Source organism: Gopherus flavomarginatus, chromosome 16, assembly GCF_025201925.1.
Source record: "Gopherus flavomarginatus isolate rGopFla2 chromosome 16, rGopFla2.mat.asm, whole genome shotgun sequence".
In the NCBI taxonomy this organism is placed as follows: domain Eukaryota; kingdom Metazoa; phylum Chordata; order Testudines; family Testudinidae; genus Gopherus; species Gopherus flavomarginatus.
This window is the reverse complement of record NC_066632.1, coordinates 3,135,460-3,152,176: the sequence shown is the minus strand read 5'-3', so window position 1 is coordinate 3,152,176 and position 16,717 is coordinate 3,135,460. Positions and strand designations below refer to the sequence as shown.

General features: G+C 57.8%; 2 protein-coding genes across 4 annotated transcripts; one reads left to right on the top strand and one right to left on the bottom strand.

Annotated features, from left to right (window-relative positions):
* The first annotated feature begins 290 nt into the window (after nt 1-290).
* On the top strand, nt 291-13,357 carry FBXW9 (F-box and WD repeat domain containing 9). 3 transcript variants are annotated; one of them, XM_050925146.1, is made up of 11 exons: nt 291-361; nt 2,856-3,284; nt 4,437-4,576; nt 5,137-5,298; nt 6,001-6,113; nt 7,214-7,305; nt 9,791-9,939; nt 10,877-10,990; nt 11,784-11,873; nt 12,397-12,462; nt 12,891-13,357. In XM_050925146.1, the coding sequence occupies exons 2-11, from the start codon at nt 2,858-2,860 to the stop codon at nt 12,963-12,965; spliced, it is 1,428 nt and encodes a 475-aa protein (XP_050781103.1). In that variant the 5' UTR covers nt 291-361; nt 2,856-2,857; the 3' UTR covers nt 12,966-13,357. The 3 variants fall into 3 exon arrangements, with proteins under 3 accessions (XP_050781103.1, XP_050781104.1, XP_050781102.1); XM_050925147.1 differs by lacking the exon at nt 291-361 and adding an exon at nt 1,740-2,361 and having other exon boundaries at nt 5,170-5,298; XM_050925145.1 differs by lacking the exon at nt 291-361 and adding an exon at nt 1,740-2,361.
* Nucleotides 13,358-14,518: 1,161 nt separating this feature from the next.
* On the bottom strand, nt 14,519-16,240 carry GNG14 (G protein subunit gamma 14). The gene is made up of 2 exons (XM_050925166.1): nt 16,148-16,240; nt 14,519-14,767 (listed from the first exon to the last, which is right to left on the bottom strand). The coding sequence occupies exons 1-2, from the start codon at nt 16,238-16,240 to the stop codon at nt 14,642-14,644; spliced, it is 219 nt and encodes a 72-aa protein (XP_050781123.1). The 3' UTR covers nt 14,519-14,641.
* Between the last annotated feature and the right edge of the window lie 477 nt (nt 16,241-16,717).

Genomic DNA, 16,717 nt, shown 5'->3' with positions numbered 1-16,717 from the left:
GGGCCCTTGGGTGCTGTAGTGAGCCCAGCTAGGGACTGGGGGGGTACGAAGGCTGCTGCCTGAGCCTGGGGAAGACATTTATGCTGTGATGTCATGATAGGGTCATGTCCCTATGACGTCACAGTAATACTCTGACGTCATGGCGCTGGCGGGCCGAGGGGGTGTTTATAAAGGAACCCGCCGGCAGGTTGATCGCAGCCGCAAGGGAGCGGGAAGAACTTCCGTTTGTGACGTCATCTCCAGGCGCCGGAAGTGGCCTCGCTTGTGCCGTGAAGCGTGGACGCGCCGGAAGTGGAGAGTACGAGGAGGCGGGGCCCCGCTGGCCGCTGTCAGAGTGGCGCGGGGCGGCCCCGATCCGGGGGTAAGAAGGGAGCGGGGCGGAGACCCCCCGTACCGGGCCCGGGGCCCCCAGGTCCCTGCGGGGGGGCGGGGGGAGGTGACACCCCCCGTACCGGGCCCGGGGCCCCCAGGTCTCTGCGTGGGGGGGAGGTGACACCCCCCGTACCGGGCCCGGGGCCCCCAGGTCTCTGCGTGGGGGGGAGGTGACACCCCCCGTACCGGGCCCGGGGCCCCCAGGTCTCTGCGGGGAGGGAGGTGACACCTCCCTATACCGGGCCCGGGGCCCCCAGGTCTCTGCGGGGGGGAGGTGACACCCCCCCGTACCGGGCCCGGGCCCCCAGGTCCCTGCGGGGAGGGAGGTGACACCCCCCGTACCGGGCCCGGGGCCCCCAGGTCTCTGCGGGGAGGGAGGTGACACCCCCCTATACCGGGCCCGGGGCCCCCAGGTCTCTGCGGGGGGGGGAGGTGATACCCCCCGTACGGGGCCCGGGGCCCCCAGGTCTCTGCGGGGGGGGAGGTGATACCCCCCGTACGGGGCCCGGGGCCCCCAGGTCTCTGCGGGGGGGGGAGGTGACACCCCCCGTACCGGGCCCGGGGCCCCCAGGTCTCTGCGGGGGGGGGAGGTGACACCCCCCGTACTGGGCCCGGGGCCCCCAGGTCTCTGCGGGGGGGAGGTGACACCCCCCTATACCGGGCCCGGGGCCCCCAGGTCTCTGCGGGGGGGAGGTGACACCCCCCTATACCGGGCCCGGGGCCCCCAGGTCTCTGCAGGGGGGGGAGGTGACACCCCCCGTACGGGGCCCGGGGCCCCCAGGTCTCTGCGGGGGGGGAGGTGACACCCCCCGTACGGGCCCGGGGCCCCCAGGTCTCTGCGGGGGGGAGGTGACACCCCCCTATACCGGGCCCGGGGCCCCCAGGTCTCTGCGGGGGGGGAGGTGACACCCCCCGTACGGGGCCCGGGGCCCCCAGGTCTCTGCGGGGGAGGTGACACCCCCCTATACCGGGCCTGGGGCCCCCAGGTCTCTGCGGGGGGGGGAGGTGACACCCCCCGTACGGGGCCCGGGGCCCCCAGGTCTCTGCGGGGGAGGTGACACCCCCCTATAACGGGCCCAGGCCCCCCCACGTGAATCCGAGCCTGGCCCTGGCAAATCCAGCCCAGCCAGTCTCCTGCGGGTGGCCTGTTTGTTAGGTCAGTGTCCTTAGGTCAGTGTCCAGCGGTGAAGGTAAACCATGGGCCATGGGTGAAGGTAAACCAAGCCGGGCCCATCACCCAAACTGCTGTGGAATCCATCACTATCTCTGTCTCCTTGTCAGCCCCAAGTGAAAGCTTCCCTGGCTCCCCCAGGCCAGCCCTTCTCCCTGCCACCTGTCCCCTTTGTCCTTTAGCAAAGGCCTTTGCTTCACACCTGTGACTGTTTTAGTCTTTGGGGTTTGGGTTGTTTTTCCAGCTTCTCCACAGAGAGGGCTTAGTTTCAGCCAGTCCTTTCGTAACGCATTCATCCCACCCCAGACAGTTACATCACATCCCTCCCTGGTATCAGCCCCAAACAGCAGATAGCCCTGTCGTACCTCCCCTGGGTAGTGAGGCAAATGCATAGGGCAGCTGAGGCACACATAGGAATCATACAAAAATTACAGAAAATTCCTACTTTCTCAGAGAGGGCATCTGAGAGAACCTGTTGGAATGAAACCCCTCCCCTCCACTCAGAGCGATGGGCTCGGGCTCTCTGCCAGCTCGGGCGCTGTTGCTCTCTCGGTCACACTTGGGGCAGCAGCCCCGTCTCAGGGTTATGAGCTCAGGCTCCAACAGTGTCACGGTCAGGGCATGTGTTGAAGGTTTTCTTCCCTCCCACAACAGCTGAAGATGTTAATTAATTAATTATGAAAACGGAGACTCTGGAAAATGATTGAGAAGTCTGTCGGTCCTCACTTCTCATTCCCCCTCCCCCTTTTGGAAAAAACTGCAGGACAAGAGGATGGGAAGCTAAGGACATAGGCTGCGGGTCTGATCTGGTACAGCAGGTGAATGCCATGGTGGGTCCAGAGGGATGATAGCAGAGAAGTGCAGAGCAGGAACAAACAGCTGGAAATTAAAGCCAGTTGCATTCAAATGAGAAATTAGACACTGATTTGTAACAGGGAGGAAGATTAACCATTAGAACAGACTCTGAAGGAAGTGGTGGGTTCTCCATCTTGTCTTCCAGTCGGGTTGTCTTTCTGAAAGATGCTTTAGCCAAACACAAGTTACTGGGGTCACTGGGTGACACTGAATGGGCTGTGATCTACAGGAGGGCAGGTCAGATGAGCTAATGATCACTTTTGGCCTTAAACTCCATCCCTGGGCTAATCACATACAGCTGCTGGATGGGCTGGCAGAATGAAAGGGACTGGTGGACTGAATGGACTGGTGGATGTATGGGGTAGAATGGCCAATGTTACGATCTGCTCTGGGCTACATACTATGTGCTGTTTCTATGCTGCACTCATCACTCTTACTGTCCCTACTGCTTCTGCAGCCATGGACCTGGCATTGAATGCCTCTGAGGACCCCCAGGGCTCCGACAATGACTCCGACGCAGAGAACAAGGTTGATCCAGACACGCAGGCTCAGGAGTACATCGACCGTGTCCTCAGCTCTGCTCAGCCCCGCCACAGGGCCCAGTACTCACCTCCCAAGTCACTCCCTATGGGGCCCGGGGCCCAGGCATCGGAGCGCAGGTCTCCTCTGGAGCTGAAGAAGTCTCCGGCAAGCGACCATGTGACCTCTGGGCTGCTCGCCCTCCCTCTGGAGCTGATCCTGGAGATCTGCTCTTACCTGGAAGCCAGGTTTGTTCTCGAGGTCTTGCCCTTGGTCTGTCGGACCCTCAGGGATATTGTGCAGGACCCAGTGACCTGGAGGATTCGCCTTCAGAAGAGGATCAGTGGGTGTTACCCAGTGGTGGAAGGTAGATCTCCATTGGACTTTCTTCACTGGAGGTGGGACTTGGAGGAGAGACAAGGGCTGAGGGCCAGGACTCCTGGGTTCTACTGTAGGACCAAACGCTATCTCATGGGCCTCAGAGAGGTCCCTCAGTTAACTTTACTATCTTGAGATTTAGGTGCTGCTGAGGTGCTGCTGGTTAGAGCTGTGGTGGGAGGGGAACGATAACTCCAGGGTCTTATCACCAGCTCTGGATGAGAATTGTCTCTAACAGTTAGAGCAGGGGGCTGGGTGTCGGGACTCCTGGGTTCTGTCCCCAGCTCCAGAAGGGGGTCTGGTGGTTACAGTGGAGTGGGGGACACTAGGAATCAGGACCCTTGAGTTCTGTTCCCTGCTTTGCAGCTGACTTCACTATGTGAGCCTTTGCCTTGGCTTCACCTCTAATGGCAGTAGCTCCCCCGCCCTGCCTTGGGTTGGGAGGTGGTTTGGGATGCCCCCAGGCAGCAGTGCTGTGGCTTAGCTTTGCTGCACATCTATTTAAAGGGGCCACGTTGGGGCCTCTAGAGGTGACATTTCCCCGTCCTTGGGAAGAGAAGGCTTTATGGACCCTAAAGCAGTGGTTCTCAGCCAGGGGTGCTTGTATTTCGGGATATGTGGAGCTCTTCCAGGAGGTGCATCAGCTCAGCTAGAGATTTACCTAGTTTTACAACAGGCGACATAAAAACGACTAGCAAAGTCAGGACAAGCTAAAATTTCATCCAGACCAGGCCTTGTTTCTACAGCTCTGTAGACTGTACGCTGAAATGTAAGTACAATACTTCCATTCCAATGGGTTTATACAAATGAGAACGCAGGCAATTGTTCAGTAATAGTGCGGCTGTGACGCTTTTGTATTTTGATATCTGGTTGTGTAAGCAAGTAGTTTAAATGTGAGGTGAAACTTGGGGGTACCCAAGACAAATTAAACTCCTGAAAGGGGGACAGTAGCCTGGAAAGGTTGAGAGCCACTGCCCCGAAAAAAGCAATTTTTACACGGCCTCACCTTGACCTGGTGCAGGGGATGGGGCGTGGCTTTGGGATCAAAGCTCCCAGCAGTTTTGGAAGCCCCAGATTCCCTCCCCGCCCAGAGCAGGACACCCCTCACTCTGGTCCTTGCGAACTCTTCCTTTCTACCCAGAGGAGGACTTCGACTGGCCGGCTGCCTGCATGGAGCTAGAGGAGCATCTCAGGCACTGGGCCTGTGATGACCGGAGGACAGAATACTTCTCCCTCACCGACGGCCACTTTGCCTCCATCGACTCCATTCTGCTTTTGCAGGTGAGTTCCAATTTCCTCCTTGGCTGGCCATTGCTGTCTGGGGGCGAGATGGGGTGGGGCTTGGGAGTCAGGAGTCCTGGGTTCGACCCCTGGCTGTGGGAGGGAAGGGTGTGAGGTCTAGTGAGGTAGAGCAGAGTCAGGACTTCTGGGTTCAACAGCTGCCGATCGCTAATCATGTCACGCGGCTGTTGGCCAGGGCAGTCGTGGAAGACTCTTCCCACGTACGGTTGGTTGTGGTGGTGGTATCTTCCGAGCCCTGTTAGCTGGGACGGCTGCTCACGTTGATCTCTGGCTCCAGGAGCTCTGTAGGGTGAGAGCAGGCGAGACTTCTACATGTATCTGAGCGGCTCTCATCATTTGCACAGGGGGAAACTGAGGCATGGAACTGGGAAGTGACTTGCCGGAGGTCACGCAGCAAATTGTTGGCAGAGTCAAGAATAGAACCCAGGAGTCCTGACACCCAGCCTCGCCCTGCTTTAACCTCTGAGTCGCTGCCTCTGAGCATCCCATCATCTCTTTTCTCCTGTACCAGGGACTGACCAGTTTCTCCCATTTCAAAGGACCCGTGGCCAGTCTGTCTCCTTCTCTTGCAGGGAGGGGCTCTCTGTGTCTCGGGCTCCCGGGATCGGAACGTCAACCTGTGGGATCTGCGGGAGCTGGGCCAGTCCCCGGACAAGGTGCTGGTGAAAGCCCTGGGCACGGAACGCAACGGAACGCACAAGGTGGGAACCGGACCTTCACCCTCCGGGGTGCAGGGCCACCCAGAGGATTCAGGGGGCCTGGGGCAAAGCAATTTCCGGGGCTCCTTCCATTAAAAAAAAAAGAGTTGCAATACTATATTCTCGTGGGGGCCCCTGTGGGGCCTGGGGCAAATCGCCCCAATTGCCACCCCTCCGCGGGCGGCCCTGCTGAGGTGGGGCGGGGTCTGAGCTGGAGAAAGGCACCAGTGGCACTCTGTCCTCAGCATGGATACGTCCAAGCAGCTGGAGAGCGAGCTGCCCCCCAGCTCTTGCTGGTGCCATGAAGAAGGGAGCTGGGTGGTGCCAGTAGCCATGACATGGGGGGATTTGTTCTGGGGATGCCAGTCCTGCTGAGACCCCTGGAGGGGAAATGCCCCCTGACCCAGTCCCCGCTTCCCTGTGCCCTCTTTGCCCAAGCCTGTGCTGAATATGAGCTTTCTTCCTCCCTTCTGTCGGGTTGGAATGAGCCGGGACAGCGTGTCGAGTGACTGGCACAGGAATGGATACTGGGACCTCTTGTGTTCACATCCCTGCTCTGTGCCTCAGTTTCCCTGTCCGTACAATGAGGTTAACTCTGTATTGCAGGGGTCTAGGGGGCTAAAGGGCTTCGGGGAAAGACACCAGAGAAGGGCAGGAAAGGACAGCACCCTACTTTAACCCTTTCCTCTTCCTTTCCTGGTGCAGGGCTGGGTGTGGTCATTGGCTTCAAGAGACAACAAGGTGTGCTCAGGCTCCTGGGACAGCACGGTGAAGCTGTGGGACATAGAGGCCAATGGGCAGCAGTTTGGGGAGATCAGGTACCGTTTCCCCTTCTCCCCTTGCGTCACTGGCCCCCCCATGGAGCGACCCCAGCCTGGCTCCCACCAGCCCCTCCTTTAGCCACATGGCTGGTGCCCTGAGCTGTCTCCACCTTCTGGGAGAGGGAGACCTTGGAGTGTCTCAGCCACCAGTCGAATCTGCTGTGCCTTAGAAACTGGTGTTGAAGCGACCGTGCTCGTCTGAGAGGGGAGGAGATCGTGCTATTGGGCAGAGTCTAGACCAGAATAGCGAAGTGGGGGAGGCTGAGGCCTCAGGCCAGGGAAGTGGGGTGAAGCCGGGGCTGCTGGACAAGAAGCTGTTTCTTTGCATCTCCATGCATGGCTTACTACAACTTGGCTCTGCTCTGTGCCCCCCCAACCATGTCACAGGCTTAAAAAACAGACAGGGGCAGGTGGATCGTCCGAGAGCAAGGACGATCAGCTGAGACTGCTGCTCGGCAGGAGAGGAGGGAAGGTGCAATGGTTAGAGCGCTGGCCTGGCACGCAGGAAAGCAGGATTCAGCACAGAGTCCAGTGGGACCTCAGGCCAGTCACTTAGGGACAGATTTTTAAAGAGATCTCGGTGCCTAACTCCCAGTGACATCCAGGGGCGTTAGGTGCCTAGGTACTTATAAATATCTGGCCCTCATTTTCCCCACACATGCAATAAGGATAACTGCACTGCCCTGCACTATGGGGTTAGTGAGTATATGTGCATTAAAGATTGGAAAGTGCACTGACATTATGGTAGTGGAGGGCCCAGATTGCGAGGTGCTCCGACTTTATGGTAATGGGGAGGTGCAGATTGGGAGGTGCTCTGACATTACAGTAATTGGCAGGGGAGCCCAGATTGGGAGGTGCTCTGACATTATGGTAATGGGGAAGCCCAGATTGGGAGGTGCTCTGACATCACGGTAATGGGGCTCTGATCAGTACCTTCGGAGGAGAAGGGTCTCGCACAGACGTTATCGGGATCCCGCCCAGAGGATGGACACAGGGACCAAAGGCCTTGGGCCTTCCATCCCTGGGGGGGTTGACGAGGCTCATCCTGAAGGATCATATTTATTCTCCCTTCGCTGTCTTGTCTCCCCAACTCGCAGTGGGAAAGCTCCTGTGCTGTGTCTCTCCTACCTGCCCGACATCCTGGTCACAGGGACCTACGATAAGAAGGTGACGGTGTACGACCCGCGAGGTTAGTGTCTGCGGGTGGCTTTAGGATCGAGGCTCCAGCTGTTGGTTGGGCCTACCCTGCACCCTTGAAACCAGTGGGCCCAATGCAGCGGTCCTTTCAAAGTCTCGTGGCCCTGAGGTTCCGTTTTCTGCTCCTGCCACTTGCTTGCTGTGCCTCAGCTTTCCGCTCTGTAAAATGGGGCTGATGATACCAAGCTGCCTGGCTCATCTCTGGGTGGAAGCCACCCGGGCTGTGCAAAAGGCCTGCTGCACGTGAGCCTTCTCCTGTTAGGATCTGTGAGAAGTGGATCCCCCAGGAATCCAAGGCCAGCAGTTCAGTTTATACCCAAGAAAAACCAGACCCTTAGTTTTTCCCCACCTAGATTGGGAATGTGGGTCCCATGTGACCTGTGCGAAGGGGGGATCCCTTGAGCAGGAGGGGGGTGGAGTATTGAATCTGCTGTATGAGTGCTCTAGCCAGCCCCTCCTGAATGACACTTCAGGGCAACACCAGCAACCCCCCAAGCCCAGACTCCCCCCACCCCCCGAAATGTGTAGCTTGTACGGTCCAGCCCTCTCCTGGACAAGACAAGCTCGTAGAATGACCGTCTTTCATTAATAGAAAATGATCTGCACAAACCCTGCTCTCCCTAATAAAGTTTCCCAAACATTTCAGTCCAAACACCCCGGTTGCCATAAAACAAGAGAGCAAACAAATGAATTAACAACAGAAAGTGATGACGAGTTAGGAGGCATGAAAATCAGAATTGGTGACAAAGAAATAAAAGGTAAAATGCCGCTAACACCAAACTTGACAGGCTAAGGCCTTGTCTCCGCTGGCAAGTGTCTGCACCGTAAAGCAGCTTTCTGCAGCGTAACCCCCCAGCTGTACACATGCCCACGCCCCTTGGGGCGCACAAACTCCTCAGGTGCAGCAGTTGGGGGAAAAAAAACACTTTGAAGAGAGTCATGAGCCTTAAAGCGCAGAGGATCCAGCCCTGTACTGGCAGTGTAACCAGAAGGGTCCCATAGTCCCTCACGCTCTGCTCATGGCCTGGAGCCGTGCTCCTCTCCCCTTTGTAAGCTCCGTTTCTGAGGGCCTTTGGGTGCTGTGCTGCTCCGGGACACAAAGCAAACCATGAATGTGGAATGTGTGTGTGTGTGAGATTGCTGTGCAGAGAGCTGGGGAGGGAGGCAGGGGCTGATGTCAGGGTTTTCTCCTGCCTCAGGCCTGGTTGCTTTCTCCCGCTGTCTGAACTTACAAGCCAGCGTGCTGACACTGTCTCTGTCCCCCAAAACACACAGTCTCTCCTCTCCCCCTCCATACACACATACATCCCCTCCCCCTCTTTCAGTTGAAAAGCAGCTGGCAATGTAGCAGGATGCCCATGGAACGATGGGATTGAGAACCTGATCACATCATGTGACACTGTGCCTGCCCCATGAGGCATTGCAAACCCTTCCCAAAGCACCCTGCGGCCAGGTGCACCGTGGGATAGCTAATACAATGCACTGCTCTCTCTGCCGTTGCAAGAGCTGCTAATGTGGGTGCGCTCCACCGTCATAAGGAGCACAGTGTGGACACGCAACAGCGGTTTAATTCCATCACTTTCATAAAAATAACCGTACATAACTTGTGCAGAAACTTGCCAGTGTAGACATACCCTAAGTGAATTCAAAGGTCTCTCGCACCACGATTTCCAACAGTCTTCCTGGCTGAATCTTTCTGTCAGGAGCCCTCCCCAATCCAGTGCTGCTTCCTTTGTTCTTCAGGTGTTGTCAGTGCCTTGGGCAGAGAGAAAGGGAGAGGTGGTTTGGGGCATCCATGGTCCCAATTTCTCTTGCACAAGAATCACCTCTAGCTAAGGGCTCAGGGGACAGAGAGCCTGGGTGGCCAGGAATCTCAAGCTGCTGCTTTGTCAAAATGTAGATATTTTTTTTTTGCCCACACCCTGTCTCCAACAGAAGAGTGGCCACTTAACGCAGTGATGGGCCACTTGACCTCGTTGACACTGAGCTGAGGCATTGTCTAGCCTTTTGTTTCTGAGGAAGTGGTTTGTGACTGCCCTCCAGAAGTGGGAACTTGTCTCCCTAATGTGTCACCATGGTCTCTTGTAACTTTACATAGAATGTTGTCACGCACGTTTTACCAAGACGACAAGGATCAGCAAATCATGAGTTTTCAAATGATACCTCTCAAGGCTTACTTGGTACAAGTTTTACCATAATCCTCTACAAGGGGCGAATGTGGGGGTACAGACTGTCGCCATCTGCTGCCCCCTGACTGCAGAGTGTGGGTCATGGGTGGGGAGTGGAGATCTCCTGCCCGATGACTCCAAGGGTGGGGTGGGGTGCAGATTTGTTGGCCCCTTGGCTGCATGGGTAGGGGTGCAGGATAGAACATTACTTCCCCTCTCAACTGTATGAGTTTGAACCAGGGCCCAGTTCAAGCTAGGATCCCCACGGTTACCCCGGCAGAGATCCTGACGTTATTCCCTTCCCGGCAGCCACCCAGGCCCCGTTGAAGAGCCGCAAGCTCCACTCCAGCGCTGTCCTGTCCCTCATGGCCGACGAGCGTTTCATCATCTCAGGCAGCGAGGACCGGACGCTGGTAATCTTCGACCGACGGGGCAATAGCGTCCTCCAGAGGCTGCAGGTGGGTGGCTGGAGCTGGTGGCTCTTCTCCCTCCTACCTGCTGAGGGCAGTGGAGATTGCCTGGAATCACCATGGAGAGGAGGAAGATGGGAGTCTGTAGATGCTCCCTACCTGAGGACGTTTTGGGGGAGGAGAATATGTAATTATTAGAGAGTCCTTGAGCCAGCTGGCTGCATCTGAAGGAGGGTGTGGGGTGCAGGGAGTCAGGCCTCCTGGGTTCTATCCCCAGCTCTGGGAGGACAATGGGATCTAGTGGTTAGAGCAGGTTGGGGCTGGGAATCAGGACTCCTGGGTCTGCCAGACACATACTGTTTGACTTCTGGCAAGTCATTCACTGTGCCTCAGTTTCCCTAGATGTACAGTGGGGTAACATGCCTCCTTTGTAGAGGAAGGGTTGTGGTGCTTAATGACGGTGAAGCACTTCTAGCTCCTCCTGCCAGATTAGCCAGGTGTCCTGCACGTTCACCAGCAATGAGGGAGGCAGCCAGCCCTGTAAGAAACAGACTGTTGTTAAACGTGCTGCAGGACTGGTATCCCATGCTGCACCCCTGGGGCTTGCAGGTCCCCCCCACCCTGTCTAGGTCCCCCTGAAACCTGAGCCTCTTTCTCCTGTTCCACTCATCCTGCCTCAGTTGTCTATAAGGTGTGGTGCCCTGTGGGGAACCAGGAAACAGGCAGCCTGATGCACTCCAATTTCAAGGAACTCCTTTAGAATATGCAGAGGGTGTTGGGTGATTAGGGTGACCAGATGTCCTGATTTTATAGAGACAGTCCCGATTTTTGGCGTCTTTTTCTTATATAGGTTCCTATTACCTCCCACCCCTGTCCCAATTTTCACACTTGCTGTCTGGTCGCCCTATGTGTGATCCACTCCTACCCATACACCGATCCTCCCCCAGAGCTGTGTCATCCTCTCTTTGCTCCTTTCCTTCCCCAGCTGGAATCCTACCTGATCTCCATGTCCTACCAGGGGACACAGCTGTGGGCCGGGGACAACCAGGGACTGCTCTATGTCTTTGAAAACCGAGGAGGCCGCTTCCAGCACATCCGGGTATGCGTCCCCAGATCCAGGGCTTAACGGGGATGCAGGCTTGCTAAGCTTTGGGTCTGTTTCACCCCCACTTTCACCCCAGGGTGAAATCCAGTCCCTGCTGGGCCAGGATTTCATCCCAGATGGTTAATACCGGGGTTGCTGCTGCTTCGCCTGCCTGCAGCTTGGGGCTGTGAACTCAGCCATTGTCAGTTTCATTGTCAGTTTCACTTGAGGGCTCTCCTCCATTAACCCCGTGCTGGATGGGTCTCGGTTCCCCATGCCCTGGAGGGAACATGAGATTGCTCTCAATGACTGGTCTGCTACTTGACCTTCCCGCCCCGCCCCACACCCAGCTGAGATGTCAGCAGATGGGCCTGTTGGGGTGGATGGCGCAGCAGTAAGGAGTTTGCCTGGCATTTGGGCGACCAGATTTCCTTTGTGATGTTAGCCACCCTGTGTCTGTGTTCCCCAGCAATATAACGGTAGCATCTCACGGGGGGTGTGGTTAGATCGTGGCCACTCAGATATTATGGTGGTGAAGCCACATGAATACAGAAAATACCTAGATTTCCATGGGGTCCTGGAGTGATCTGACCTGCGACTGGGCCCTCCAAAGCATCTTGGAGTGGGAATCGCTGGTTGGGCTTGGGATGCATATGCGTGAGAGTCTCCAGCATGAGGTGATGGTTTAGGAACAGAGATGCATGGGACCCAGACGGGCTAGGAACACAGAGGTGCCTTGGCCTTCACCCCTGCGGTGCGTCCCAGATGGAGGCCTGCAGAGGGCTTATTGTCTCTTTCCTCCCCACAGTACTTCGACGTGGGTCACCGGTCTCAGATCACTGGGGTATGGCACTCCCTGGGCACTCTGTACACGACCTCGACTGACAAGACCCTGCGGGTAAGGTCCATGCTTCCCTAGGAATCCTTCCCCAACCCCACTCCCTATGTCTTGCTCATAGAGACTGGGAGCCAGGAACACCTGAGTCCCAACCCCAGGTCTGCAACTTTGGCTGCAAGCCACTTCCCCACTCCGTGCCTCAGTTTCTCCACCTCGGGGAAAGGGGTGATTCCTGCTTCCTGGAGGGTTCTGAGGATTGTGTTTTGGCCCTTGGAAGAGCCCTCTGCGTGCTCAGCTTCATCCCCGGAACGTGCTTCTCTAGGACGCGAACAGCAAGAATGGTGCAAATGAGCTATTTCCGATGCAAGTCAGTAACAGCCTCGTCTGGGCCGAGGATCTGCCTGCCCCTCTTCCGGCCACTGGTAGCCAGTCCCAGGGGAGCCGCACCAGTGCAGACCCCTCGTGTTGATCACCAAAGCACCAAGGGGATCTCCTAAAAATAGCACGGAGAGGGGCTTCTCCCATTCCTCCCCATGGATTCACCCGGCCCTGGGCAGCCTCCCTAAGAGTGTTCTCTTTCCAGATACACGTTCCAACGGACCCGCCTCGCACGATCTGTTCACAGACACATAACAACGTGCTGAATGGGGTAAGCAGGGGCGATCGGACTCTGAACTGGGGGACAGGGGCGCCTGGCCTTTCTGCCCTCCCAGCCAGCTTGTCTATTGTGTTCTCACCAGTGGGAGAATGACCCTGGGGAATCCCCATGTCCCTGCACCCTCCCGAGGCCCACGCCCCTCTCTCTCTCTCTCTCTCTTCCCGGCTCTCTTCCTTTGGACAGGGCGAGCGACCACTCAGATCAGCCAGCGTGGGCACTCCCTTCCCCTTGTGCACAGGGGAGTGACCCCGCTGCCCCGAGGAGGGAATCTGAGGCCGTGCTGAGTGCTGGACGCTTTGTCCTTGTGGCTAAACTCGGGGCAGGAGCAGGGTGTATTTAGCAGGACCTCTGGGGCCAGTCCCCTGGCATCCCGGATTGACATGACACTCACCCCTCCTGCTCCCTGCTTCCCCCTACAGATCAGCGCCGAAGGCAACATTGTTGTAGCTGCCTCCGGGGGCCCGTCCTTGGAAATCTGGAGGCTCGATGCCTGATGGGGGGCCTGGATCCGCGGAGCCACGTCTTGCAGCTGTGGCCCCAGAGGTGGGTGCTGCACCCGGCGCCTGTGTTCCCGCCCGGGGGGAGAGGCCAGAGTTCCAGCACCTGTTTGTCAGTCGTTTGTTCGTTGTTTGGAAGAGGCCCGAGGAGCCGAGAGGTCAAAGCCTCAATGCCTGAGCTCACCCTGGCGCTGCCATTCCCAGAGCTGAGTTTCCAGAGGGATCAGAGCCCGGCCAGCCCTTCCCTGCTCGATGCACTGACTTCGCTCTCTCTGGTTCATATTCTTCTGCCACTGCCCCCTCTTACACCCTCTGGGCTCCTTAGTTATCACAGCCCTGGCCTGCCTGCCAGGCCGCCTGGGCTACTTATCTGTCGCCCTCCCATCTGCTTTTCCACGGCGCAGGGCGCTTGCTGCTCCTTCAGCACCAGTTCCAAACACCTCTCAGGTCCCAGCGCGAGAGGGGACAGCCGTAAGGGCTCAGAACGGGGGGCGCTCGCCGCCTGAGGTTGAGGAAGACAGACACATGGGTTGACTAGATCGAAACAGAGCCCAGAGCCGACGTGTAACTTACGGGGACGCAGCTGAGACACACATTCTAATGTTGTTGATTAAATTATTCTGTCAGACGATCTAATCAGAGATGTCAGTGGGTTTTTATCCCCTTCCCAGTGAAATCACCTTTAGTTTTAAATTCAATCCCTAGAGCCTTGAAAATCCAGGCGCGGCAGCTTTCCCCTGGCACCGGCCAAGCAGGAACCGAAAGGGCCGAGGCTGGCTTTGATCTCCGAGCTGCGTGAAGCACTGAGCACGGGGGGAGACTGGGCTGCAGATGCTTTATTAGGAAGGGTGTTACGGGAGAATCAGCTGTGATCAGGGCCCCGGGGGTTGCACAAACACAAAGCGAGACGGTTCCTAGTTCTGATCAGTGGGGATCTGGAGTCCTTACTGCCTGTGTGAAGTGAGCTGGTGTGGCTGGGCCCGGTACCCACCAGAACCGGCTGCCATTGCTAACTCGGCTCCCTGCAGTGGCAGACTGTAGCTGTCTGCCTACCAGGCCATTATCACCGTACTAACCCAGAGCTTCCCAGTCCCACATCCTGGGAAGTATCATCCCCATTTCACAGATGAGGAAACAGGCATGAGGGAGTGGAAGTGACTTTCCTGGGGTCACACAGGGAGTCGGCAATGGAGGTGAGCATCCATCTTCTCCCCAGGGATGGGGCTACTAGGCCCTGGGGCTCCCGTGCCCTGCAGTCAGGCCTGGCCTGGCTTCCCTTCCCCAGCGTGTGTGCACGAGGCTGTAACTGACGAGGGGGGTGCTGCACCGGGGGGAGATTCTGGCTGCTTTGAAAGCGATGGCAAAGCCCCCTCAGCTGCAGCAGGGCCACGCTTTCCCCCCAACTCCCTGCTCCTCTTCTTGCCTGATTTACACCAGGAGGGATCGGGGCCCAGGGGTCGGAAAGTCTCCTGCTCTCTGCACACGGAGGCTGCGCTGACCTGGTGGAGGGGAGGGGAGCAGGGTGGGACACGAGGAACCCATCATGCCCGCTCCCTCTTGGCTGGCCGGGGCCAGGGTCACACTGGTGGGAGGGGGGACTGATAGGAACCCAGCTGCCCCTCTCTTCACAGGCTGCTCCGGGTTGTCCGGAGGGGGCTCTGGGTCCAGCGTCCTCACAGGATGCTGCAGGTTTTCTTGTCTTTGAAGGGGTTGGCAGAGGCAGGGACCCTGGTCAGCAGTGGGTCGCTCTGGGCGTGCGCCCGGCAGTACTGCAGCAGCTCGCAGGCTGCCTTGGAGACCTAGAAGGGGAGAGAAGGCAGGTGAACAAAGCCAAACAGTGAGGTGGTTAGAGCAGGGAGCCCTGGGAGTCAGGACTCCTGGGTTCTGTTTCCAGATCTGGGAGGGAAGTGGGGTCTAGTGGTTAGAGCAGGGAGCCCTGGGAGTCAGGACCTTACCCTGCCGGGCTTCCCAGAGATAGGGACAGAACGCAGGAGGCCTGGTTCCCAGCACCCTCCCTGGAAGCGGGATGGGGTCTAGTGGCCAGAGCAGTGGCGTGCTGGGAACTGGGACTCCCTGGTTCTATCTATCTCGGGGAGGCCCTGGACTGTGAGTTCCTGATTCCCACTCCCTTGTTCTAACCACTAGAGCCTACTGTCCTCCCAGAGGCAGCAACAGAACCCAGGAGTCCTGACTTCCAGCCTCTGCCCCACAACCGCAGCCAGGATGTCACCACAAAGCACCATCTCGCCGATGGGGAAACCAGCTCTGGGCAGAGCGCCCAGCCCAGGCTTTACGTAGGGCCTGGCGTGGGTCAGTGCCAGTGGGGAGAGCCCCACCCTGGCACAGTTGAAAAGGGCCAGGAGCCTCCCCATACCCCCACGCTGCCTCACCCTTTTGGAGCCGACTTTGCAGCTGATCCCAGCAGGATCTGGCTTTCTGCTGGGCTCCGCTAAACCATGCGTGAAAGGAACACGCTGGCCTGACCCTGCCACCACCTCCCGGGCAATTACCGTGTTCCTTCCCCTAATCCGTCCTGTAAACAGGGGCCTGAGGACGGAACAGCCTGAACTCGGCATGTGCCCAGCCCAACACAGAGCTGGAAGCCCCCCCACGCACCCTGGGCAGGAGGTCTGGAAAGGGACTTCCCACTGCCCCTTCTCAGGCCCCTGTGCGCTGCTACCCTATAGGGGCAGATCTGAGCTGTGGCAGGGGCGGGCAGCTCTGGCATGGGGCAAGGCTGTGCCTCTCCCTGCACCCCCCCAATCAAATGGTTCTGCGTCTGGCCACGCTGCCCTGGGGAAAGATCCCCCCCTAATTGGGAGCCTGTCATGTCAATTCCCTGACCTGCCCCGCTCTGCTCTTTCCTGGGCAGGTGTGTGTGGATAAGAGGGGCCTATTTAGGCCTTGAATCTCTTCTGCTCTAGCTTGGCAGCTGCTGCTGGTTCATCACCTCTCCTGCTACTCCCTGTGACACGAGTTTGTTAGGCCTCAGGCTGGTTTCTAGGGGGGGCAGGGGCAGAAACAGAGTCTGAGCTAGGAAGAGAACCCAGGAGTCATGCTCGGCCGGGGCCTGGAGGCAGAACTCTCGTCTCCCCCTCACTGGTGAGGAAAAGCCGGGCCCTGCCAATCCAGCACTAAATGAATTCCCCAGTGTAAGGACTGTGGGGGGCTCATGTCACCTTCATTCTCTCCAGCCCGGCTTCTGTCCGCAGCTGCTCCACTGCCCTCCGGCCCTGGCTTGTGTCATTGCAGCTGGCCGCCTTCCCCAACATCTGCAGGGCACAGGGGGCCAGGTTAGACCAACGAGGGGGTGAAGATGCTGGACTCCAGCAGCCTGCAGGCTGCTCCACGAGAACTGAAGCAGCAGGCAAAAGTCCGTGACGTTTAAATGGCAGCCGATCTGAAGACTCCCAAATGCCTGTGATCTGCCGCTGAAATGCAGCCACCTCTGGGGTGGGGCATGGCAGATATCTAACAGCGCACGACAACAGCTTGGGGCAGGCACAACTCTTGGGCCAGGAAGCCTGGGCACTCTTCCCTTTTATCCTTCCATTATTACAAACATGCTGCATGTAGTTTATAGTCACATTAATCATCCCTTCCCATCCCTCCAGCTGCCCACGGGTCTTGGAGCGCTTTGAGAAAGTTGGTTCACCCTCTCTGCTCTGCAACACAGGTAATAGCACCACTGAATAGGTGGGGAAACTGAGGCACAGAGCATGGCTGTGACTTGGCTTGGGGTCACCAAC

Bases quoted from the DNA above. Each gene is read 5' to 3' on its own strand.
- GNG14 (XM_050925166.1), bottom strand. From the start codon at position 16,240: ATGTTGGGGAAGGCGGCCAGCTGCAATGACACAAGCCAGGGCCGGAGG. The intron at 14,768-16,147 runs GTGACATGAGCC...CTCCCCTTCTAG, and splicing joins CCGGGCTGGAGAGAATGAAG to GTCTCCAAGGCAGCCTGCGA.
- FBXW9 (XM_050925146.1), top strand. From the start codon at position 2,858: ATGGACCTGGCATTGAATGCCTCTGAGGACCCCCAGGGCTCCGACAAT. The intron at 9,940-10,876 runs GTGGGTGGCTGG...TTCCTTCCCCAG, and splicing joins GCGTCCTCCAGAGGCTGCAG to CTGGAATCCTACCTGATCTC. The intron at 12,463-12,890 runs GTAAGCAGGGGC...TTCCCCCTACAG, and splicing joins ATAACAACGTGCTGAATGGG to ATCAGCGCCGAAGGCAACAT.